Source organism: Zonotrichia leucophrys, chromosome 9 (assembly GCF_028769735.1).
Source record: "Zonotrichia leucophrys gambelii isolate GWCS_2022_RI chromosome 9, RI_Zleu_2.0, whole genome shotgun sequence".
Taxonomy (NCBI): Eukaryota; Metazoa; Chordata; class Aves; order Passeriformes; family Passerellidae; genus Zonotrichia; species Zonotrichia leucophrys.
Window position 1 is genome coordinate 10,680,449 of NC_088179.1, and position 26,743 is coordinate 10,707,191.

General features: G+C 38.8%; 1 protein-coding gene across 7 annotated transcripts; it reads left to right on the forward strand.

The window, feature by feature from the left end:
* ZBTB38 (zinc finger and BTB domain containing 38) lies at positions 1-25,857 on the forward strand. Of its 7 annotated transcripts, XM_064720725.1 has the most exons (5): positions 1-134; positions 974-1,039; positions 1,707-1,932; positions 6,095-6,204; positions 20,044-25,857. In XM_064720725.1, the coding sequence occupies exon 5, from the start codon at positions 20,044-20,046 to the stop codon at positions 23,620-23,622; it is 3,579 nt and encodes a 1,192-aa protein (XP_064576795.1). In that variant the 5' UTR covers positions 1-134; positions 974-1,039; positions 1,707-1,932; positions 6,095-6,204; the 3' UTR covers positions 23,623-25,857. The 7 variants fall into 7 exon arrangements, with proteins under 7 accessions (XP_064576795.1, XP_064576792.1, XP_064576794.1 ...); XM_064720722.1 differs by lacking the exon at positions 6,095-6,204; XM_064720724.1 differs by lacking the exons at positions 1-134; positions 6,095-6,204 and adding an exon at positions 199-225.
* The last annotated feature ends 886 nt before the right edge of the window (positions 25,858-26,743 follow it).

A 26,743-nucleotide genomic window follows, 5' to 3' on the forward strand; every position in this document is an offset into this window, starting at 1 on the left:
ACAGCACTTTAGTATCTGCATTGACCTCCATGATGTCAGAATGTCATTGTGCAACCGTAGCTAAGAAAAGCCGCCGAGAAAAAAAAAAACAAAGGAGCTTTGCGTCTTCCAATAACATGAGATGTGCATATACAGTACGTAGCATTTTGGAATTTATACTGTGCTAGCGAGTTGTTGCTTTCAGTTTGATTAGACAATCATTGTTTCGTTTTCCTTGCTTTGACAGTGAGTATGCTTGCACGCTGCTTAAGTCTTCTTAGTGTTATCTAGGTCAGTGTACTTAGGATAGCTTTTATGTTCTGTAAGTCTGACAGATACCATGCTCGAGAGAGATCAGCAGCAAATTTTGTTTTATTTGTTATATCTGAGGATAGAAAAATATCTTAAAACTAATCAGAATTGTGTACCACATAGCACCTACTGTTTCTGCATTGCAGATATATTTAGCTCTAACACTGCTTGTGGTTAACAGGGTGTAGCGTAGACACAGACAGCTGATCATGCAGTCAGACCCGGTGCTCGTGTGGTTTGTCAATACTGCTCAGGATTTTGATGGACTGTAAAAGAGAGAAAACAGAGAGGAGAGAAAAAGAAATGTTTTATTTGTCTGCACATTAGACCTTTAGCTATATTATTTCTGCTATCATTGGCTTTTAGTTTTATTTTTTAATACTGGAACTTAAAAATTAAGAAAGCACAGCAAATGCATTCAGGATTTAATATGTGTGACGTGCAATCTTTCTGCATCGAGAGGATGTTGCTGTAGTGGATGCAGCGTTTCTCCAATAAGCAAGAAGACTGTTTTGTTTTCCTCGGCAGGCGACTCAGCCATTGCACAAGCAGATTTTGATAAGAGTTTGAAATGCCTACTACCGTATCGTTGTAGAATTTGGAGTTTGCTAACAGTGTTAGTGACTGGAGCTCATCTTGCATCACCAGTTGATGACAATTTTCTTTGTTCCCTCCCACCCAGTTGAACCAAGACTCTGTAGCTGATACGCAATGTCACTTACAACATTAATCAGATACTGCATTTAAGGTGAGCTGTCCCCTACCTCCTCCCTTACCAGAGCTGTGCTGCAGTATGTATCTTACTCCTGCAAGCCTAAAATGGCAGGCAGGATTAACGTTGCTTGTGCTGTGTGCATGCTGTGTATTGAATTCATTATACTGTGCCTAGTATCTCAAATGTGAGTATGTAAATGGTCTGTGTGCCATGTCATGCAGTAGTGAAGACTGGTTTGTGCTTCATTACAGGCTTAGATATTTGAGCATCACCTTAAGAATTCTTTTTTCATTTGCAATGTGGTGAGCTGTTAGCTTGTCATCACATTCAAACTACATTATTAGCCCTTGGAAAGGAAAAAAAAAAAGCAAACTGTGCTTCCAGATGGTGTCACCCTTTTTCTTCTTGCATTTACTGTAGTTTAAATAATGTATATTGTATTGTTAATTAATGTGAATATCGAATTAAAGCACTTGAAACTTACATATTTATTATGCAGGTAGGAGGCACGTCAAATCTATTTTTAACTCTTACGCAGTCCACGTTGTGCAATGGGCTTTGGTTGTCGAGTTTATATTTTCAGCTGTGATATCAATAGGTTGATTTTCAGTAAATGTGACAAGTGGCCTTTGCAGTGGTCAGCTTCAAGCTTTGAACCCTCTGAGGAGGAGAAAAAAAAAAAGCCAACCTTGTTTTGCAGTTTCAGAAAACCTTGGATGAGGACTTTTTTTTCCCACTCCTGCTTTCCCTGTTGATAAACTCAGTTCTCCTGCTCACGGTCTATTCAAGCTGCTTCCCATCTGAATTTTGACAACTGCTTCTAAAAAATTATCAAGAAGACCATGAACAGAACTTATCTCCATCGCTTTACATAAAAATGGCTGGGTGCATTGCCATGTTAACACTGCTCTAAGTGGTACATGCAGGTAGGTTGAGATTTGCATGTTTTACTGTTTTCTTGGTCAGTGTTGCAAGAACATGAAATGGGTTTTGGAATGTAGCTTTCAGTTTTAAAATGCACTAAACTGTTAATGAAAACAATCTATATTAAATTGTAGTCTTCACATGTTGGCATGGCAATTACTCTTATCTGTTTTTTTAAAATCTATTGTGAAAGTGGAGCAATCATGTCTGTTAAAATAATCATATGTACTAAGGGCGTGGCAACGCTTATGCAACAAAAGAATTTTTGAAAACCTTATTGATTCCATTACATTTTAAAGCTGACTATAAGCATTACTAAACTTGCAGCTAAAAGACAGAAATAAAAATTGAGGAAGATTAGAAAAAAGAAAAATATTTAAATTCTGTGATAAGCGGTTTTGTGTTTTGTGCGAAATATTAATTAAAGAATAATATGCTTTAATGCTTATATTTTCAGTATTGGCTACAAACATAAAACTGCAGCATTTCTTGTTATTTAAAGGTAGGAGAACTTTAAAGAGAGAGATTGATATAAATGGCCCTGTCAGCTTAAACTGGGTATCAGTTCACTGAAATGTGTTTTACTTCACACACACAAAAAATTATTAAATAAAAACTTAACAGCCTTAAGTAAAAAACCTGGAATTTGAGCATAAAGAATAACAATAATTATGAGTACTGTATTACTTACACCAACTCATATAATATATTTCTTTCAAATTAATACTGGGCCAGAACCAGTTTCCTTGGCAACCAAATCCTTTAAAAAGGTTCAATGGTAGAGATGTAGAAAGATGTTATTCTCTTTAGTAGCAATATCACAATGCAAATGGAAATGTCACAGTTGTTTCTTCTTAGTTCTAACTCAGAATGTGATCTCACTTTGTGTTTCCATACGGCTATCAGTTCTTAAATGATGCCATGTTTATAAAGCTGTACACACAAAAACCTGGTTTATTTCTGGCTTGCATTGGTTGCTCCCAGAAACGTACCCTGGCTTCTTTTTAATTTAGCCCAGTCTTGCATGTAGGTCAAGGTTTGTACTGTGTGTATATAAAATAATAGTTTTATTATCATCACAAGTATAAAAATATGACTAAAACATTTAGCAGCTGACAAATGTAGAGAATCAGAAGGTTTAAACCTTCCTTCAGCTTTGCTGAATTCCGCCACAGTAATGCTAATAAACCTTTCTTTAAATAGTGGACCCAGTCTGAAGTTCAGGTAAAGAACTGTGTTTAAGCATACTGCAAAAGAACTCCAGTCAGAACTGAAACAAGCCTTTAGAGAATAAGCTCACTTGTGGTCTGCGGTATTTTGCAGACCTTGTAGATTTTGCAAAATTTAAGTATTACAATTCTTTATTTCTATTTTTAGCTAATATTTTTTACCATGCCAGTGAAATTAAATGTTATGTATACCACAGGTAACTGCCCACACAGATCAGATGGTATTGAATGTCTCCACTGAGCTTATAACGTAGTGTATCTCCTCGTCGATGCCCTTTGTACGTGACTTGAGAAATTCTCACTACTGCAATGAGACTTTTGCAGCAGGGAAGCCATTTTCCTTTCATGTCGTTGACTTTAAAATGAGTATATTTTGTGTGGAAGAAGACTCAGCACTGAAAGTGAATGCAGAGCAGGTATTTAGAAGCACAGCCAATTATCAATAATAGTCCTGACAGTATGAGTAATATTAAACTAATTCTCATTTACTTCTAAATATACCAGTTCAGTGAATTCCAAATGAGCAGAGTATAACTGTTCAGGAATATGACTTGTCATGTGTCATAATAGGCAAATCCTAAATGATGACAATAAAACCATTAGATTCATAATTATAAGAATAATTTCATGCACTCCAGTATTCCTCTGTTCCACCTAAAGAAGCAGAACTGAAAACGTAACAGACAGCATCTCTCAAGTGACGTATTAAAGCCTGCATTTTTGTAATTTGATTTATCTCCAGTAGCTTGCTTCTGCTGATTATTTTCCTGTCTAAAATGTTAATATGGAGGGCACCATTAAATGTAGTAAGAAAGTAAATTTCTTTGTTTATTCTTGTGTGGTTATTTTTAAAGGAAATGCTGAGCAAATGACATGTCTAATCTATTTATTGCCTCTGATACTTATCTTTAGAAAAGATGAGGCACTTAGCAATAAACTGTTTTTATTATATCTTTGTGTCTAAACATATCCACTCAAGGCATTTTCAAAAAGTAGCTCCATTACATGAGCACATTTCCCTATGGTTCTTTTAAATCCATTTGCAGATTTGCTGTTTGTTAAGGGGTGCAAGTCCTCTTGTAATGAATATAACTGAACTCAAGTGCTTTCATGAGTCCAGAAAAACTCATTGGCAGCCACGAACGGTAATTTCTTCTAGCGATAGAAAAGGATTTCTTTATTTAGGAGGAGTCCAGTAATTAGCAAGCTGTTTCCAGTTTTGACTGCCATACGTGGGTTGCTGCATGTATTTCAGTGGCACTTACATCCAGCTAATGCAGAGTGTCAGAATGTTGCTGACAGAGGTGCCATAAAAAATCTTCTGTAAACTTCATCCATTTTATTCTTTTGCTAAGAGGGCTAACCAGGGCATGGAGGAGCAGGTGCAGTTTTTCCCACCTCCAGCACAGCCTGCAAATGCTACTGTCAGTGGGGCCTGTTAGGGTTTTTGGGTTTATTTTGTTTGTGGGTTGGGGGAGGGAGTGTTTAGTTTTATCACAGAAGTCTAATTGTTGATACTGAACCACCCTTTTTATAATTGGAATTTTTTCCTCTATCCATGCAAATTCCATTTCTGCCTAACAGGAAATATAAACAAAGCATGAGTAAAAATGAAATCAAACCAAAAAAAAAATTCACTTGGACACTGTCCTACTTGTTTTTCAATGGTCTTTCTAATTAAGGTTACTTCTGCCTCTAAACTTCATTTCAATTTGAAACTGCAGGTCCCTCAGTGGGAAACTAGCTATGTTCAGATAATATTTGTCAGACTATTAAACAGATTCTGGTAGTAATGAATAGGTACCAATTAACCCTTTTGAGGTAGTGTCTGTTGTGCTTTTTCACATAAATTGCTTCACTAAGTATTAAAAGGGCTTTATTATGGATAATATTGTATTTGAATTCTGGCATTATCAAATTTGGGAAATCTTTAGCTTTGGTAAGATCCTTAACTGTTGGATTCCTCCAAACATGATGCTTAAGCTTCCCATTTATCATATTTTGGTCATTTATGAATATGCCTTTATTGGAATTTGAGGCAATAATAATGGCTTACTGCATTTTTTTTCATTCTGGCCTTTGTTGAGGGCAAGTGTGAGCTACACACTTCTTATTCAAATTAACATATACTAAACCAACCAATTAACATAGGCTAAACCAACAACAACAACAAAAAATTAACTCACCTTCTTACCTTTTCAAGCCAAAGTAATGGATCCTGTATTTTCTGTACAATGTTATTGCTAAGAGCATACAGTGTATTTGCAAATGGGGGATGGAGCTATGCATTCTTAATTGCTGCTCCATACTTGCTGCTGTATGAATGCCTGTCAGCTGAGTCACAAGGCCTTATCAGCATGATTTTGCAATTTCTCTATTGAACAATTTCATTTTTTTCAGTATCTTAGAAACAAAACCCGGTTCCGCATAATCTTTATACTGTTACAGGAAAAGCTTTTTAGTATGTTTGATACATAATAATAAAATCAGGATGTTTGACAGTGATGAATAATCATTTAAGCAGAGAAATACAGGAAGTGTATTCCAGAGAACAAGAGCTGCGTAGAAATGTCATTATCACAGATCCTGTGGTGATATCTGTGACAAGAGATCAAAAGAAAAGTGGTGGAAGAGAAAGAAGAGAAAGAAAATGTCTTTCAAAATAATTACTTTAAACTTGAAAACCTCCTTACATTTCTGTCTAGAACATGTCATTATGTCCAGTCTGCACAACACAGATTAAACCATAATAAAACAATGCAGCAGAAGTTTGGTTAATGCTACTGGTTTATTGCTGGCGTGTTCTAAAATTCCCAGATGTTGATTTGGAGCCCTACAGCACCCCAGGGAAAATTCTGATGAATTACGCAATGTATGTGGGAATTAGTACTCGTCTAATAATTCAGTCATTAAATTTGGATTTTTCCCTTCGCAGGCTGATACACTGTAGCCACACAGTCCACCAAATTACTGAGATGGTTTTGCTGAAAATACCTGTCAATACCACTTTTAAAAGACTCTAACAGAAGAACAACCTGATTTTAGGTGGGTAAGTTTATGGGGTAATTTCACATAGAAATAGAGCTAAATTATTTAACACCATCACCACTACATTACCTGCGTATACTTTCTGATAATTTCTAGTTTATTACAACAATTTAAGATTTGTTCTCACTGTGGTACCACATTGCTCTATTTGCATGTCAGTATCGTTGGAATTTTCCAGTTCCTACCGGATTTCTATTTCCATAGAGACTGGACAAACAAAATCAGACAGAATAGTTTTTGAAACAGGTTGTTACAGCCTCCAGTGATCTGCACAAACCAAACATTTTGGTATGCACACAAAGCTCCTGAGCATGCCAGAATGTTAGCTCTGGATCCCAGTCACGAGTGTTCATTACAAACCCGTGCCACGCAGGAGAGGCAGAGGAACTCTCTGTGCCAGTGCCTGTTTCTGACACTGTTGTGTTGGTTAAGCTGGGTATAGTTCCTAGAATCTCTACCTTTATACATGACTTTAATCAGGGACACAAAAAAGCCTCTTGATTCATGAGCTGGAAAGAGCAGTTTGTAGATTCAGGTATAGTATTGTGATAATCACAAAGGATATTTCAAAATAACAGTTCACATTTTGCACAGCTTTTTCAAATATTAGCAGTTTCATTTTTTCTTATTGTGAATGTCCAATAATAATCTTGGTTAGTATAAGTATGCCTGGTATCTGTGCTTCAGATTTAAGTTATACTTGTATTGAATGAATGAATCGGTGAAATTCTGACTAATTCATTAATTTTTAATGTGGTTCTTGGTACCAAAGGGTATAAGAAAGGGAGAAGTCCCAGTGATTTCAGTGGCAATATTTGCACAAATTTTGGTAGAAAATGCTTTGTTGCACCAGAGCCATTCTCGCTGTGGTTATCTTTAAACTGAAGTAATTAAGGTCACCAGGCAAAATGTACAGTAAGGAATCAAATTTCTAGAAAACCCAGAAAAACACAATACCACAATCCCAAGTCAAAAAGCCCTCTTCAATTCCTAGAATATCTCAAAATGTCTTCTGTAATTAAATTTACATTTAATATGCAATGTTATGTGTTCCTTTACAGAAAATGTAAAGGATTTTCAGAGGCAATAAAATGGCATTGGTGGTTTAAACTAACCAGTGAAACATTACAATTAGATAAATTCATGTTACCTGCATTTACAGAAGCAATGAGCTACAAAACCCAAGTTGTATCTATTTTAAGTAAATTATCTTAGAACACTTGCTCAGTACATTTGAGACAGAATACTGGGCCATAACCTGTTTCCTTGACAACCACATAGGAATAAAAGGTACATTAGCAAAGCTGCAGATGTGTGTCAGTGAATACTTATTAAGCAGCCCAATGCATTTACATACCATGTGCTCACAATAATGCATGCATCTTGAAAATCACCATATAAAAAGATTTCTGGGCATGGCCCAGTGTAGTTTCCTAATACTCAAAGATTTTAACAAAACCCCTCATGCTTTCAATGAAAATATCTCTTGTGACTTTTTATTACTGCACTTTTAATTTGACTTGGAATAGCTGGATAAAACTGGCATGGTAGGCTTGGCCTGCAAATGGAAACCTTCCTCTAGGATTGTGAATACTTACAGCACTGCTATAAGTGCTGATGGAAATCATGGGTAAAGGTGTCTTTCAGAAATGCTCAGGCACTCTCCATTTGAATCTTGCACCAGCATTCAGAAGCAAGCGTGATCACATTGCTTTACAGAGTAACAAACTGGAGGCACTAAATAAGACTGAAGCTGGTGTTGCTTGTAGCACACTGGTTCTAGCTAACATAGGCAGGCAAAGAGGTATGACCCAGGTGTTGTCTTCTGCCAGACAACAGGAGAAGGCAGGGGTCAAGAAACAGTTAAGGAAGTCAAAATCACACTTGATCATTGGAATAATATCTGGATGTAACATTTAGGCAGCACTTACACTTTCTGTGCAAGTGCGGATTAAAATAAAGCTTAGATAAATAAGATCAGTTCTGAAGTCAGTTTGTCTACTGACTTCAACAAGTTTATGTACAAGTTATTTTTGCCCTTTCTTCTTGAAGTATTAATTTATATATAAAATGACAAGTGTATCCAACACTTTGGGTTATGCCAAATTATATATTTTAAAGAAAAAATCTAAAATCCTATTAGTTAAAAATATGAGGAAAATGGAAATCTACAAATCTTGGGTTTAAATTCAGTGGGTGTAACCTGAGAAGTTGCTTAGGTGACAAGCACCCTCATTAAATTTGCCTTGAAATCAATGAAAATATTCCCATTTACTTTTTTGGAGTGCTTAGTAAGAGAGTAGACTTCATACATAGCAATCAGATTTAGGAAATTAAGCTGACAATTTTCAACATTTCCCTTACTCTCAACAGCCAAGATGAGAATCAATACCAGAATCTAGTATTAGTTTCAGATAGTTTAAACACTGCCACAGGAAACTTTTCATGATCCTGAACCATAAACAATGTGGATATGTACTATCACATGCCACTTACTATTAAGGCTCCTGAGTGAATAAGAGTTTGGGAAATTATTATGGAGAGGCAAGCCAACTGTTGGGGTTTTAGTAGTAGCAGTAGCAGTAGCAGTAGCAGTAGCAGCAGCAGCAGCAGTAGTAGTAATAGTTGTTGCTGTTGTTGTTGCTGTTGTCCCCCACCTGAGCAGAGCTCAGATCTGAGCAGTTCACATTGGTGGCAGAGCAAGCAGCACAAAGCAGAGCTGGAGCCACCACAGTTTTCTTTGTACTGCCAGTGCTGTCTGCTTTTGTTACAGTTACTCTCCACTGCATGAGCAGAGGTCCTGCTTCAGCCTTTAGTTTGGAATCATGCAGTAGGATGGAAAAGGAGGAGTAGGGCTTGGGCTGGGCCCCTTTGGTCAGCACAAAATGGAGCATAAGAATATTTAAGAGCATATGAATTTCTCGAGTGTTCACTAAGTTGTCATAATATTGGCCACATTGCAGTGATGACTGAGAGAATAGCTATCCCTTGGTTGGTTTTGGTTTACCAAAACAACAGCAAAACCAAAAATATTTTGCAAAATGTTAAGGAATACTGGAGGCTAGTGGTGGCAAATTAACAGCTTGAAGACCAGCTCTGGTTTCCAAAAGTGCTGTGTCCAGCCAGCTGGCAGACCAACTGAACGAGGTGTTTGCAGGTGCAGACTGAACTCTGTTCCCAGTCCATTCTGATTTGCCACATCAGCTGCAGTAAAGGGCAAGAACTGATGCATTGGCCTGGCCCCCACATACCTCACCCAGAACAGCAACCCCGAGCTGCATTGTGGATGCTGGCTCCCATATTCAAATGATGCTTCCTCTGGAAACTGGAAAATAGAGGCTGAAGTCAACTACTTTTATTTTACCTTTCTGATAACAGAACAGGCAACAGAATACCACATAGTAATTGTTCTGAATGAACAAAACCTAAATGTTTAGTTTGCTTCTTTTGTTCCAAGCTATTCAAATATATTAATCACTACATTTGACAACAGTCATCAACAGAAGAATGTCTGTTGTTGTCATTCTGCCTGTAAACATGGCTTCATGTTTGCAACTGGCCTCTGTTAGCTAAGGACTGATATGTCCTACAAGTGTAGGCAGCTAGAAAACAGCTTGCCAGCAGCACATAAAAAAAGACTTAAATGGAATATAATAATAAGATTGTTCAGAGATAGCAAGATGTCAATTCAGCTGATTCTTAGTAGCAGTACAATATAAGCTTTTGTATTTTGTGCAAGAGAAGAATTTGGATTTATGTTATTGTCATTGCTTCATTTGTTTTTTTAGAAAAGAGAAAAGTATGTAGTTACACCTTTAAAAATTGCTTGCTTGTATATGTCCTGTTTAGTGTTAAGGGGACTCTGATTAGGCCATAGCTAAATTTTAAGAAGGCAGCATTTCTTGGAGAAAGACTGAGTTCGGTGCACGTGCACAGCTCACACAGTTTGAAAGCCAGGCAAGTTGTCCCAAGTTTCTCTCCTTTCCACCAAACCTGAAAGGGCAGGGGGCTACTGCAGGTGCTGTAACTGGATTCTTTCTCCCTCCACCTGATGCTGAATGAGAGCAAGAGGGCTGCACATGAACTCCTTCCCTTGCTCATGGGCCACAAAGGGGAGCTGAAGTCACTCTGGGCTGCTGGGTCTTTGCTGTGCCCCCTCCTGGGTGAAGGGCTGGCCTGCCCGAGGGTCCAGAGGAGCTGTTTCCCTCTCAGCAGCACCCCTGGATGCTCCCACCTCAGAAGGGAGAGCACTGAAGATGACAGTCTATCCTAGCATTTTTCTCTTGGATAGGCTGGTCTAGGCACAGAGACAGAAACCAGTCAAATCCTGGCCAAACTCCTGTTGCTTATGAGGAATTTGCAAGACTGAGTAATGCTCTATATGTTGTTTTCTGCTGTTGCTTAAGAACTGAAACTGCTAGTCTAGAGAGGAATATTGGCACATTTTTCATTAAATACTCTTACAGAAAGAATACCATATGCCACAACTTGCAGAAGTGAGATTATCAGACTTCAGCAAAGCATCCCAACACCACCATTTCAGTAACCTTGGAAATGTTTTATACATTTTAAAGAGATTTGCTGAAAATTTTCTCTAGATCTTGCAGATTTACCATATGAGAAATAATCCAATGCTAAACTCCTTGGACTTCCTTCTAAAAGGAACACAGTATTTGTGTGTTGTCATGCACAATCATTTATGTTTAATAGGAATTGGTACATATACTCTAGCAAGCTCACTGTTTCCAAAGTACATCATTAGTGTTGGGGATTACACCCTGGACTCAGGGCTGCAGAGCACATGGATCTTGTCCAGCTTCTCCCAGATATCACTGCAGGGCATTCACAGCTCTAGCTGCAGCACCAGTGCCTCCATTTGCTTTGCTTGCAGTTGGTTTTCCATGAAACATTACAATGATTATGTAAAACCTTGGATGATGCCAAGACAGCCTTAGAGAAAGAATTACTTTTTCTGAAGAATATTTTTAACACACAATGAGCTGATGAGACTGTGAATTCCCAATAGCTCAAGTTATATATATAAATATGTATATACATATAATGTGTGTGTGTGTGTGTGTGTGTGTGTGTGTGTGTATATATACGTATACATGGAAATTAGTACCTTCAATTACACTACTAGTTACAGAAAAGATGATTCTTTTTTTAGTGGATGAGCTAAAGTTGCCTTTTAAACACCCTTTAAAAAAAGGAGAGAGAAAACTTGATTATTTTTTTTGTTCTCTATATCTATTATATTGTCTATAGATATTATAGATTAATATATCTATATTATCTATAGATATTGTAGACTGCCAGAGCAGCCAATGTTTAAGTACAAATAAATTATTGTCTCTAAGTTGGACATATCAGTTATACAAATGATGGTTATGCATCTGAGTTTCAAAACATTTTAAAATAATCAATTTTAATTAAGATTTAGGGGGAATTAATAACTTAATCTTCTTTAAATTTGTTTCAAGATGCTTGTTCAGTAAGGCATTTATTTCCTTTAAGGGATTACAACAGGTTTAATTTAATCCATTTTATTGTATTGTTACTGACAACACATTTGTCACAAATACTTTTTATGGCACTTGTGTCAAAAATCTTCATTAATACATATGATTATGTAGATATATATCTAAAACAGTAATAAATTTTAAAAAACAAGCAAATAAGCAATAGGCAAAATTCAAGATTAAAAGCAACCTACATGTAGGTATGAAACTTTGCTTATCCATTATGTAGGTTGGAATAAAAATGAATGTTGGTAAAATGCTGGGACACGCTCTCCCTTTGCCAAAACCAATGTGTTCTTCAATTATTTGTTCCCATTCCCACAGCTGCTGGTGAGCAGCTACTGGTCATCTCATCACTCAATTTGCCATGAGATTAAAGAAATTGTTTTTCAGTGGCAGAGAGCCCTAAGCTAAAAACATGTTCATAGCTCCAGTAGGTGAGTTACAGGTAAAAATTCCAGTGATCCAGAATTAGAGAGGGAATTAAACTCTTCACAGAAATGTTCAGTGTTTCTAAGATGAACTTTTAATGTGGACTGTGTAAGTTAGTGAAAAAGGTGTGTATAGATAAGTCACTGAAATTGTGACAATTTCCTGACAGGAAAAAATTTCTTTCCACAGCTTTTAACCAACTGGGAAAGCACTGATAATTCCAAGACAGAATTGGGGGAAAAAAGAAAGACCTCCCTTCTTTATAATAGAATTTGTACATTATGTTGATATTAAGCAGTTTCCTGCAATGATAAGCAGCATTTATCATGAAGAGGCTCTACCAAAATTCTAACTTCCAGGCCCATCAAGTGTGACAATGATTAAATAGTTCATGCTTCTTGATTTTTTTTTGGCTAAAATTAATAATTTCCTATTATTCAGGGCTTTTAATGCATAGGTTTAAGATTTGAAAATAAAGGTTCTGTCTCTGAAGCCTTATACAGAATACTTTGTAAAAATAAACATAGGTTAGCCTTGGACAAAAGCAAGCTTTAAGACAAAAACCAAATTGTTCATTTACCTAACAATGTTTTTCACGTGCTTCAAAGCCCAGTTTTTCTCTAAGCTTTATGATTCCGAGTTCTGAGAAAACAGACTTTGCTGAGTATTTGCAGTGAGAGGCTGAGACAGACAGTATCTGGGAGAACTGTACTGAATGTGTTGAGCATCTGGACAGATGAAATCAAGTTCTAAGGGAGCGTTTGTTACCGCTTATGAAGCACTAATGGTAATGTTGTGCTTGTTTCCTAAGGCAGTAAAAATATCAAGAAATCTAAATTAAGAGTAAGAATACTGCTTAAAACAAAATTCCTCATGTTGAGTTTCTATATATGCTTTTAAAAAAGATAATCAGATAATGAAAAGGGTAAATGTTACTATTATTTACTATTTAAATGTAATTTATTTCAGGTATTTTTTTTCAAGGATATGTTTGATCTATGCTTTCTGGAGGGAAGTGGCAGAAGGTAGCACAGAGCTGTCTATGCTCAGAGACCCTTTCTGTTTCTTGCTGGCCGAAAGGCCTGGAAGGAGAGTCAGGCAATGAAGTCCTGTGTTAGATCCAGGAGGAATTCTCAGGGACGTGCAGAGCACTGCACTGATGGCCGTGGAGCAGGCGCTGGGTTCTGGGAGCGCCGCGTTTCCTCGTCGCTCTGAATTTACCGATTGCCTGCGAGCAGCTCGGCGGAGCGGCCCAGGCCCCCGCTGGCCGAGCTGGCTGAGCGCGGCGCGCTCGCTGCGGAGGGAGGACAGGGAACACGCGCGGCGGAGGGCGCGGGCCCGGCCCTGCCCGGCAGACCTCGGGCAATCCCATTGCCGGGATCGGCACAGCAAAATGGCGGCCGCGCCGTCCAGCCGTCGCCGGGCCGGGATCGCGGTCCCGGCCGCAGCCACCGCCCGCCTGCCGCTCGCGGAGAGTCCGCGGGCGCGGTGTTAATGGCGCGGGGACGGGGCGCTACTGCGCGCGGGCCGAGGCTGTGCCGGCGGGGACGGAGCGGCGGCAGGTCAGTGGCGGCTCCCGCGGGAGGGGCCGCGCGGGCACCGCGGCTCCGCCATCAGCGGGCGCGGTGCGGGGCCCGCGCGGGGGCCGCTCGCAGACGCAAAACAGCGCGAGGCCGCCGCGCCGCACCGGGGCCCCGCAGTGCGTGCGCGCAGCCGGCGCGGGACGGGGAGGCGACGGCAGAGCCGCCCGCGGGCCCCGCGTTCCCGAGGCTGCGCAGCGCAAAGCCCGCACCGCGCGGCGCGGGACGGGCCGGCCGGCACTGCGCGGGGGCAGCGCCCCCCCGCGGGCAGCGGCGGCCGGGCCGGGCCGGGGGCGGGAGGGGAGGCCCCGGGGCCAGGGGGAGGCCACCCGCGGCGGGAAGGGCCGCGGCGGTGGGAACGGAACGGGAACGGAGCAGCCCCGGAGCGCCCGGGCACCGACTCGTCCTGCGTGTCCGAGCGTGGCGCTGCCGAGGCCGCGCGGGCTATTCGTGCGGTGGGAGAGGTCATGGGAAGCGTAAAGCGGGGAGTGAGGGAATTGAGGTCGGGATGCCAATAGTGGGGAAGATCCCCGCTCTGCAGGAATGCTTCGTCGCGACCCATCAGAGGTCTGTTAGCACTGACATACTCTTGGGCTACATTCCATCACCCCAGCCCCCCCCAGCTGTCGAATTAAAAGAGGAAAACGCAAAAAAACATTTAAAGTAATGATCTTCTATAGCAACAGGGAAGGAAGGATGTGAGCAGCGAGAGTCCAAAGAGAAGGTCTCTCAATGCAGTTGAAGAAGTAACATGTAGCTCTGTAGAATGAGCGCTAACCTACTCGCTCCTGCGAGCTATTGAAAGTCATTAGACATCATTAACATCGTTAGACACCGTGAACACGGCCCTGCATGCCCAAGGTTGCAGGGAGGCTGCAGCGCCCTGATCCAGGCAGCCCTGCTGCCGACAAAGGACTGGTGAAATGATTCCATAAAAAACTGGGCAGTCGCCGTAGCAGTGATGGTTGGACAGTAAGTTTCCAGGTAAGCAAGGGTCAGAGCTGGGGCGATGTGTGTGTAAGGGGTGGATGTACTTGTTTGGGGGTTTTTGTTTGTTGGTGATGCCTCCATTTCAGCTCTAGAACAAAATCTGCATCCTTAAGGAGGCTTAAGATACAGGTGAATGTTCCTCCTCAGCTAAGCCAGCTGGAAACAAAGCAGAGACTTCAGAGTGCCCTTACAGAGTGGGATGAAACCGAACATAGGGAAGATACGGGATGAACATATTTCTGTAGTGTCCTGTTGGTTAGTGCCAGAATATACTAACGCTTTGAAAACCCAGTAGAAATTCATGGAGTAAGAAAACAGGGAGAATTCTTACTACGGTTCATCTTTTATCTTGCTGGTTTTGATTTTGCCTGGGTACTAGCAACTGCCCCTAATGCTTTGGAGTTTTTTTGTTATCCCACTAGCTTGTCTTTCAAATTTAGCTGACTGAAGTGGAATAGAATAATCTCATATGTAATGGGGTACACTCGCCTGACAGTGGATTTCAAAAGATAAGCAGAAGTTAAAAGAATATTTCTAGATTGTAATAGTTCTCTGTGGTAGTAAAAAAATTGTATTCATAGGCCAGTAAAACTTATCCTGAACTCTTTGTTGACTTCTGAGTAATGTTAATATAAAAATTAACAGTAGCTTCTACTCTCAGCTCTGTCCATGTAGAGCTGGCTTATCTATTTATAATTAGCAGTGTCATCTGTGAATGTAGTCAAATTTGTGTTTGGATGCATCAATCTCTGATCTTGACATTAACTTTTAATACTACTTATTTTTATTTGTGACTGCTGTTGTGGAGTGCTGTTCTGTTGATGTCAGAAAAGGTACTGTTATAATTTAATAAACCTACTGATCATTACACTTAAGTTTCAGATTAATATTTAAATCTGATTTTTCCAAGTGATTCCAACAACTTCTAAGGACAGGTTAAGTCTGTTACTGTTTTTGCAGAAAATCTGCAAATAGTATTGTAACCCCCAATCAAAAATTCTCTTGTTCTGAACCTGAGGTTATTCATAGGTGTACCAAAGACCATTAGGTAATGCTACAAAGGTACTGTTGAGATTCCTAAGAAATTATTTATGTCTGGATTGAGAGTAAAAAGTATGAAATTAACATACAGATTTGTGGGAAAAAGGGATTAGTTGGCTGAGGAGTTTAGTTGCCCTTTAATAGGACAAATCCTATTTATATATGTTTTGGGAAAAATTTACAAATAACACTGAATTTTCTTCTGTAACTCTATTATAAAAACCATACCGAAGAGTAGTTACATTCTGAATGGACCTTCCAGTGTTTTAATGAAAAATATTTAATAGTAACACGTCTGAAGAGTTTGATCTCCGTCTATATTGGTTCTTGGTAGTGCTCCCTTGGAAAGTGAAGAGCAGGTTTTCATTTTACAGGATGAACTGCAAGTGGAATGTAGAAAAATTCCTAAAATACTCCATTTATATTTGTGTGCTAAGTAGGGCATTTTGATTTTATAGCATTTCAGACAGGTTTTTCCAAATGCAAGAAGCAAGACAGGTGAAATAGAAGCCAGTAAAGAATCATTACAGAAATGAATAAATGGTTTGAGGATGTGTAGTTTGAGATGAAGAAGGAAAAAGTGTTGGCTCTGAAGACTGATTTGCCCTGGAATTTTTATGTGTAACTTTCCAATGAGGTATGTATCTTATGGTTTTGCACGCAGAAAGAAAAAATTAAATGGCTAAATAGCAAATGATCATTTCTACAATGTTGACACAAGGAATCTAGTTTAGTATTTTACTGAGCATACAAAATTGTCCAGGACTGCAAAAGCTGTCAGTCTACGTACATGGCAAGTAGAAATTTAAAATACTCACTTTTGTCCTTAGGAAGATAAATTTTAAGATAATTAGTTGAATAATAAGACTTGTACTAAACCCACTTGGGTTTGTATGCCTCTCAGCATGGCATTAGCAGCCTGATACACTTAGCAGTCAGTCTGTCAGATGATGTGTCTTTGAACTAAAACCAGCTGTCTCCAATAAAGAAACAGAAAAAACACAGGCAAGTTCCTGTGGGGCAGTTCACTGGGAGGTAGAGCTGACATCATTTATTTCCTATACTCAGGAAATAACCCTATCAATAGCTCCTGTTGTGAAATGTTTTTGATGTCTGATAGTTGGTTTCTAATACCACATCACATGAGCCAGTCAGATGTAATCTCAGACATTGTCAATGAGAAAAAGGAATCAATTATGGAATAGTGGCTGCTTGCTGGAAGAAAAGAATTGTCAGTATGCTTTCTGTAGACTCCATATGCCAGAAACTATCTACAGTTACGTGTGAATTTTCAGATACCCAGCCAAAGCACATAACTGTATGTAACCACTGTGAATTTCAGGTTGCCATTCCAAATGAGTAAATATCACTTAGTGTAAGCCAAATTAGTGGCATAAACAAACCCATTATAAACTATGATTTTAACATTTCAAGGCACAAAACATTGCATCTAGATTTACAGCTGCTGAGAGTGATCAAATAATCAAAATAATATTCATGTATGTTTCTATCACCATTATATTGATGAATTTGTTTCTTGACATCCACGGCATATCATGGGAAACATCAGAGGTATTTTTTGTGAATCACAGTTTTGTTCTGAATTCTGTGCATTGAAAATTCTCAGCCATCAAAGTCTATTAGAAATTTTGACTAATTGCAAAGACAACACCTTTCCTGATAGAAGCAGTGGCCATGCTGCAAGGTAAAAATTTTACTTCCAAGCTTCATCTGTAATGTACCAAATTACAATCTTGTTCATAGTACGTTTGGTTTGTCTTCACGGAGTTGTTGTTGCTACTTTTTGTGTAATTTGATTTGCAGGGACGTAGTTTGTGGATTTGTGATAAAAGTGTTCTGAGTGTAGTTAGATGAGTTAGAGCAAGAGTGTGTATGACTTGTGTTACTTAACTTTATGATGAAAGGCCTATTTTCCAGAACAGATTACTTCCCAGTGCGATAAATGGATATGATTCATGCTAATTAAATCGTAACTATATCAATATTTTAGAAAATAATTGTTATAAAATAATAAAGGAAAAGTATATGTGATTAGTGTTACAAAGCAGATGGGCCCCTTTGCAAATGGTACATGTGAAAAACAGGATACAGGATGTAATACTGAGATAAGCAAGATCCCAAAACAGAATCGGCCTTGGGATGAACAAAGTTGGGATGATTCCAGGTATGAAATCTAAGTAGTGGTTTTATCTATGAAATAATATGGCTTATTTGGAGCATATTGCTTACTTACATAACACAAAGCTTAGTGTGCATGTACAGCCTGTAAGGTTATTCAGAGGACAGTGAGGAAGATGGTGAGCTTTCCTCTGAAAAGACCACCAAAAAGCCAACAGACCCCCTAGCAGCCAGTGGAGCATGTGCTATGCAGTGTAGTGATGTAGATTTCAGGAGTCAAAATTCCTGGAAAATATTAATGAGCATGTATTAGCATACAGTAGAGAAGTGTAGTTTGGATTCCTTTGTTTTGTACGTGAGGGAGGGTGAGGAGCCCTCCCCATGCCCCGGTCAGTTTTGCTTATGCTTATATAAACCTTAGTCATAGTTAATTAATCACTGCCAAATTTTTTTTTATATGCTTGATTATATTTAATGTACTTGATTGTATTCATTTATATAAAATTGCTGTTCAATTAAAATTGCTGCTAAATTCAATTTTGTTGATTATTAAATTAGACCTATAGAACTTCATTCATAACACCAGTATTTTGGGTGAATGAGCCAATGTGTTCTAAATGGCCATTGCTGTTTGCTTAGTGAATATGGGTTAAACCTTTATTTTGCCATTTGGATCAAACCTATCTTATATATTGGCATTCTTAACATAAAGTATTTGAGGGTAAAAGTCAGAGTAAAATTTTTAAAGCTGAACATTAAAGTTTGGAGCAGCAGATGAAGTATTTAGAAGGTAAATCCTGACTTACAGTGTTGTAATATTTTAGCCTGTCTTACAAAATTTCTGTCAGTAATATTCTTTAAGGTGCATTTAATTTCCACAAGTTTAAAGAAAAGGGTCTTTAAGAAGTGTGATTTTTTTTTTTTACTGTAGGGACAACTATTTCTTCATGACTTGAAGTCAGAAAGGGACAGTAGTAGTTCAAAATACTACTCCACACATGGAGAAAAAAGGAGTAAACCTCATTATGTGCTACAGATCTGAATTTGAGAAAAAACATCTGGTGAAAACCGATTTTCACCACATACAAAATTCAGTTGGCAAAAATTGTCAAAATTCAAATTCAACTGGCAAATTAATCCATTTTTTCTAGAATATTTTTCATTCATATTTTGCATTTTTTTTCTCAATTGAATGAACCAGTATATTCATACAGTAACAGTCTGGCTAATCGAAACAGTTTTTTCAGCATTAAACCTAATTATTATATATTAGCAGTTATTTAATGGCACTTATTACTGCAATTAAATCTTACTATTTGAAAGAAATTAAGAACATACTATCTAATTATAAAATGTGAACACTAAGTATGAACTATAACTGAATAAACTCTTATTTTCTACTTGTTATTCCATTATTTTCTACTTGTTTTACTCAGAACTTTTCAGTCAATTTAAAGTAGTGTAAATTATTGAGGGAATTTAATCACTATTCAAAAAAAAATCTGTTCACATAAACAGTATTATAGGTACTTCACTGTTGTCTACCAAATTGTGTTCCTTGTGCATTCATTTGCTTACCCTGAAACTGAGACTCTCTTGCTGTGATTTAGATATGAGCTCAGTAAGGTCAGATGCAGCTGTGCTGCGAAGTCGGTGTCTGACAAACAGCCCGGAATCAAAGTCCTCCTCTGCACACAACCTCAGCCTCCCCCTTGGGCTGTGCCAGGTGCCCCCCTGGCATGCTGGGGAATCCCATCCAGCCTTCAGGGAGTCCCTCGGGGTGACCCTGAGCAGCTGCACCCGCTGGCACAGCAAAAGGCATCGGTGAATTCTCAGTGAAAGGCTCAGGATGGACAGCAGCTTCAAGCCGGGGGGAGTGAGAGGGATCCTCTGCCTTCTGCTGAGGAGCTACTGGTGCTCCTGCCTCCTTGATCTGGACAGACATTTCCTGCAGTAGTGTTGGCACCAGAGAATGTATGACTTAAACCTGAAATATTATGACAAAATTTTACTCATTCTTAAACTTTAAAAGTTAATAAACTAAAAAATATATAAAAATAATAGACTATAAACCTAATGTATAACTGAAATGGATTAAAAATGCCTTCTAATTTACTTTTTTTCTCTTGTAGATGACAGTCATGTCCCATTCAAAGGACCTCAAGGACGACTTCCACAGTGACACTGTACTGTCCATTTTAAATGAACAGCGCATTCGGGGTATTTTATGCGATGTCACCATAATTGTGGAAGACACCAAATTTAAAGCGCATAGTAATGTGCTGGCAGCTTCAAGCCTTTATTTCAAAAACATTTTTTGGAGTCGTACTATCTGTATTTCAGGTCATGTACTGGAGTTAGATGATCTCAAAGCTGAAGTGTTTACAGAGATACTGAATTACATCTACAGTTCCACAGTAGTTGTTAAGAGGCAGGAAACTGTAACGGACCTTGCAGCTGCAGGGAAAAAACTTGGAATATCATTTCTAGAAGATCTTACAGATGTAAACTTTTCGAGCTCCCCCTGTCCCTATTCATATTGTGTCAATGAAAAAGGGACCGTCAAAGAGGAAAAACATGAAAAGCGACATGAAGATTCTGCTGTGACAAATGGACCACGAATTACAAATGCATTCTCAATTTTTGAAACAGAAAACAATTTGTTTTCTCCCCTTGATTTGAGGGCCAGCTTTAAAAAGGTATCTGACACCATACAAGCTCCCAGTATCGGCCTTGACAGAAGCGATGTGTGCAAAGATGCTGAGCCAGCCAGTACCTTGGCTGAACACTCCTATGCAGTGTCTTCTGGAGGAGATACTTCACAAGGAGCACCTTTTGTTGACCAGGACAGCAGCCCTTCATACCAGGTGGGTGAGGACCGCTATGAAAATCACCAAGCCACCCCAGTCATTCAGCAGGGAAAACAAGCAGGTAGTACTTCTAAGTCAGCCTTTAAGCCCCAGGGTACTGGTTTGGCTGTAGCCAAAGTACCAGCCTCCACTCTAAGTGCTGCAGAAGCCCAGCACGAAGCAGTTGGTGATCAGACAATTACTTCCTTTCCAAAATCTCAGAATAAAACAGGAGATTTACATGTATCCAGAGAAGAGGGAAACACTTCTGCTAATGTCTCTGCATCTGAGGCGACAGTCACTCCACCTGTTTACAGTTGTAACTATTGTGCAAAATCATTCAATGACCGGGTGTTACTCACTGCTCACCTTCAGCTCCACTCGGATCATCAGGAAACTTTCATATGCAAATACTGCAGCAAACAGTTTGCAAATTTAAATATACTAGAAAGTCATGAACAAGTCTGCATGAGATCAAGTAACTTATCAGCTCACAATGGAAATGAACAAAATTTTGCAGATAACTGTACTGCTACAGAGGGACGGAATGGAAGCTCCTGTGCGAACACAGAGCCTCCTTTGTCTGAAAACAGCATCACTGATTGTTCTAATGCAAACTGCACTTTACCAGAAACGGATCATTTGGTTAAAGTCGTTGATGGGCAGATATTATACACTTGCGTTGTTTGCAAGCGTAGTTACGTCACCTTGTCCAGCCTTCGCAGACATGCAAATGTGCATTCCTGGAGGAGAACGTACCCTTGTCACTACTGCAATAAAGTCTTCGCGTTAGCTGAGTACCGCACCCGACACGAGATCTGGCACACTGGAGAGAGGCGCTACCAGTGCATTTTCTGTCTGGAGACCTTCATGACTTACTACATACTGAAAAATCACCAGAAGTCTTTCCATGCAATTGACCATCGCCTGTCAGTAAATAAAAAGACAGCCAACGGGGGATTAAAACCAAATATGTACCCATACAAACTGTATCGACTCTTGCCTATGAAATGCAGGCGACTGCCTTATAAATCCTATCGAAATTCTTCCTATGAAAATGTTCCAACGAGTACCCAGGCTAATGAAACTGCTTCTACTAACTGTTTCATTCCCAGCTCTATTAGCTCTGAGCTACCACCGCTGAATTTTCAACGTAGTATAATATCAAACAACAGAACTCTGGCCTTGGATACATCTTCAGGTAATAATGCGGCATCTTCCACAAATACTCAGAATTCTTTCTCTGGAGGAGTAGGTATCTTAAATTCTGACCTGCAGAGGGACTTTTTCCCAGCTGAAAAAAGAGTTTCCACTGCTGTGAATGACTCAAGTTCACAGGAGTGTGATTCCTCAGTTGTGTCTTTAGGTAATGTGAATGAAAATTCAACCTCTGTCATCAGTTACAGCAGTTCTGCACCCTCTGTTATAATGCACAGTAGCAGAGTTTCTTCAGTAATAATGCACAGTAAAACAGTCACTTCCATAGAAAACAGTAAGACAGAATCTTCAAATAACCTGCCTAGTCAGTCAGTAAGTGATGACTGTAAGTATGGGTCAGATAATTATGGGAAGTGCATTACAAAATCAAAACCTATTAAGGATAAAAAGAAAACACTGCTGTACAACAGAGCAGAAGCAACTGAGGATACGCAGCACATGACAGGATCAGAAGGTTCATGTAGCAAAACTACAAATACTGTCCAAGAGTCCAGTAAAACTGAAACATACATTGCAAAGCCTGCCTTACCTGGAACATCTGCTGACAGCAATGTCGCACCTCTTTGTCAGATAACAGTAAAAATCGGTAATGAAGCCATTGTAAAAAGACATATATTGGGATCTAAGCTGTTTTGTAAAAGGGGCCGAAAATCCAAACACGAGTCCAAACAGAACAATCTCACTGAAGAACCAGAAATGGAGGTAAAAGAAAAAAGCCCGTCTAGACTCTACAGCTCAGAATGCCTGGAACTGACAGAAATGTGTGATGATGTTAGTGACCAGGACTCCAGTGATAAACCCTGGAGACCTTATTATAACTATAAACCAAAAAAGAAATCCAAACAGCTAAGAAAAATGAAAAAGACCAAGTGGAGGAAAAAGCACGGAAGCAAGAGCACTGGTATGGAAAGCCACAACACGTGCAGTCGAGAGTATGCACTCAGGAATGCTCCCGAGGAAAAGGTGGTCAGCCAGGAGGATAACACAGAAATGCCTAATCTTCACTGTGAGCTCTGTGAAAGAGACCAGTCTTCCACAGGAGAAGCTCAAGAACATGTACACTGGCATGTAGCTGCTTCAAAGCCTTACATTTGTGAGTTATGCCAAAAACATTTTCAAAGTCCATCCACTTTAAAAATGCACATGAGGTGTCACACTGGGGAAAAGCCCTACACTTGCAAAACCTGTGGTAAGTGTTTCTCAGTTCCTGGTAATTTACAGAAACACGAACGTATTCACCTGGGTGTCAAAGATTTTGTCTGCCAATACTGTAATAAGGCATTCACTTTAAATGAAACACTCAAAATACATGAAAGAATTCATACTGGAGAAAAACGCTACCACTGTCAGTTTTGCTTTCAGAGCTTCTTGTATCTTTCTACCAAAAGGAACCATGAGCAAAGGCACGTACGTGAACATAATGGAAAAGGATACGCTTGCTTTCAGTGCCCCAAAATTTGCAAGACTGCAGCCGCTCTGGGAATGCACCAGAAGAAACATCTATTCAAAAGTCCAGGCACACAAGATAGAAAAGAACAGTTTTGCAACGAAAGCACTAAACTTTTGGAAAATCCACATTTCCTTGGCTCAGAAGGAAGCAAAGTGAAAAATACACAAAATGTAACTACAGAAGTTATACTCTGAGTGACAATTGTGCAAAAGAGAAGAAAAATATATATTGGAGAAGATAAAGATTTATTGAATGGGGAAACGTATCAGTAAGGTCAAATTTCTTCATCTAAATGTGTGTCAGTATATGCAAAAGAAAAAATAACACAGAAAAACTAGTATTTGCAATAATACAGATTTAATTTGGAACACCCAAAATACTTTTGCCACAACAGACTCTAGCATAGAGAGAAAGAAAAATGGCCAGCTCAAACCCTTCTACTTAATAGTACAAGAAAGTCATCACTGAACTATTTCACAGTCCTGGTTTTGAATCAGAATTGTTTGAAGAAAAAGTAATAAGTAGGTTCATGGTGTATCGTGTAGAAGGAATTTTTGCTGCAGAAACCATACATTGCATTTCTTTTTTTTTTTTTTTACAAAAGTAATGTGTTTATACAGGAGCTAATTGTAATCTTGTGTATCCTAAAGTGAAGGTGGGAAGTGTTTCATGGGCTTGGGTGTGCCGAAGTACATTTGAGTTCTGCCATGCTTTTCTGTAACTCAGCCTTTAGAAAACATATTCAGGAGTTTAAACTACTCTTTTCCTTTCCATATTCAGTTTTGTAGTTACGATAATAGCTGTTAAGTCTAAGTAGAGGTGTGAGAAGTATTCCCGATTTATATATCTCTGAGACATTTATTAAAAGTTCAGTGGAACTTACTATAGCCAGTCTTCCAAACTGCATAAATCCCCATGTCAGTGGCCTGGTGAACTCTTCAGGTGCATTGGTCTAAAGAAAATTGTTCTCATGAAACAGAAATCCTGTGTAGAAATGCCCACCTCCTGGTGGGTCTGCAACTCTTGTCTTTTAGAAATACAGTTCTTCTCAACACAAGGACATGTAGACAGTTTCCCTCCTCATCCTGGAATAATGCCTGGACACAAACAATAGAGCAACTTCCCGTAAATACTTTGAGTTTGAGAGGAGTAGGTAAATAAGACTCTTGCTTCCATATATATCCCTGAGGCTATCCCTGTGTATAAACAAGTATAGGGCCAGTTTGTGGGGTTCCCTGTCATTTCCATGCCTTAAATGCAACACCTAACCTTCAGACGTCCCTTCTCAGTGATCCCACCAACCCTTCCAGCAGTGTCCCGTGGGCACAGCAGAGGGCCGGCACGGGCTGCTGGAGGAAGGAGTGTCACCTTCTGCCTCCTGCAGCTGCACTCGTCACTGCAAAGCGGGAGAATGGGCTTCTGAAAGACAGCACCAAAATGTTCCAGTTAATACTGTTTTGTGGAAGTGTGATTCATTTCAACTGAGATGCTTCAAAAAGTCTAAGCAGGTGTATGTCTGCAAGTTGCATTTTATATGCTAGGGCTCTGTTGTACCGTATCTGCATTTCTGGTAGTCATGTTCATCCCTGTGTTGAAGTGTTAAAAAATTAGGTCATGACAAGGGTTAGTGATTCTTGACTTCATTCTCTGTGATGGTTCACAATTTGTTACTTAACTTTGTCTTCTTGAATATTTTAAAAGAAACTATAGCTTGGGTACAATAAAACTACAATTGAAATGATAATACAGTATTGATTGAAGTAATAATACAGTCCACTTACTTATTCTGTCACTGGTGAATGCTATGAACCCTTTGAGAAATTCTGGTTTCATGGCAGCTTTGGTTCCATTTAAATAAGGATAAAAAAATAATAAACACAGGAAAGTGTAAAGATGTTTCAAAGAAAGTACACAAAGATATCTTCTAAGTGGACTTGTATGGTGATAAATATAGACCAAAGCAAATAAGGTAGAATATTTATAAATACAAAGATAATTTTACAAATATTTTATATAACTGTATAGTTCATAAGAAAAATATTGTTAGCTTGTGTTAGGTTTGGGGGGGTTTGTATATTTTGATAAAAACACAACAACTTTGTAACTCTGTATATTCTCTACAGTTTATAGCAAAGCAGTTTTAAGATGGCAATGTCATGTTTATAGTTCAATTGTGGCACTTTTACTACAAGTAACATGTTGCAGTAATGAATCAAGTATTAATGACCAAATTAGAATTAAAGTAAGTGTAAGAGAACGTGAATACTATACGTTGTCAAAGACTGTAATTTGCTACATAATCACATCTGTATTTTTGTTTAGAAGAAAATATTAAATGCAGATGTTAAGGATTGATAAAGAGTCTAATTTTATTTTTAGAACGAGTGATTATAACTCTGTTTTTGCTTAATTAAAATAACATATTCCTATTTTTCTGTAAGTCTCTCAATTTTTTAAATTGTTTTAATACTTATATAATCTATATGATCCACAGATACATATCTTCTAACAGTTATTTCAGTGGAAGATTAAGCAACACAGTTACCAAGTAGTCCCTTCATTAAGGTCAGAACACTGAATTGAGAACATGCCAGAGCTCAAGGGAAGTGATGGTATCTCCTGCCATCATAGGTGAATGCAATACAGAACAGAATCTACCTGCTCAGTGTTTCAGAGGGCTGGAAGCACAGGTGGACTGTGTTTAATACTTTGCAACATCTTAAACGTGTCCATGAGGACAGACATTAATCTTGAAAAATTCCTTCAATTCTGCTAGTAACCTTGTAGTATTGATTGTGTATTTTACACACTACTTTTTGGGGCTTCTGTCAAGAAATATAGCTCAAAATGCAAATGACTAATTGCATATGAAAATATGGAGATACATACAAAATAGAAGACCATGCATATTCAAAGTACTTCCCCCTTCAGCTAGGTGTCACTCGTCTGTAACCTCCATTAAAAAGCAAACTTAAGCTAAATTATGCAGGTCATTTTGGGATGGTTGTCAGGAGAGATATATATCTAAAAAAAAAGTTACAAGTTTGCTAATTGTAATAAGCTCTTTTTTTGTCTCTATTTGAAATGCTAATTAAAAAGACGAGTGGAACATCATGAAATGTGTTCATCTAAACAAAATGTTCGTCAGTCCTCATTTATGATACACCCAGAGTTAGAACAAATGTACAAAATGATATTGATGTCTTCTGGGGAATGAGATTGCATGCAGGCAGAAGCATTTTGAAGGAAGCCACTGTGCATTGTCATTACTATTATTCCTTCTAAACTTTCTTAACGCTGCAGCTATCGCTGACA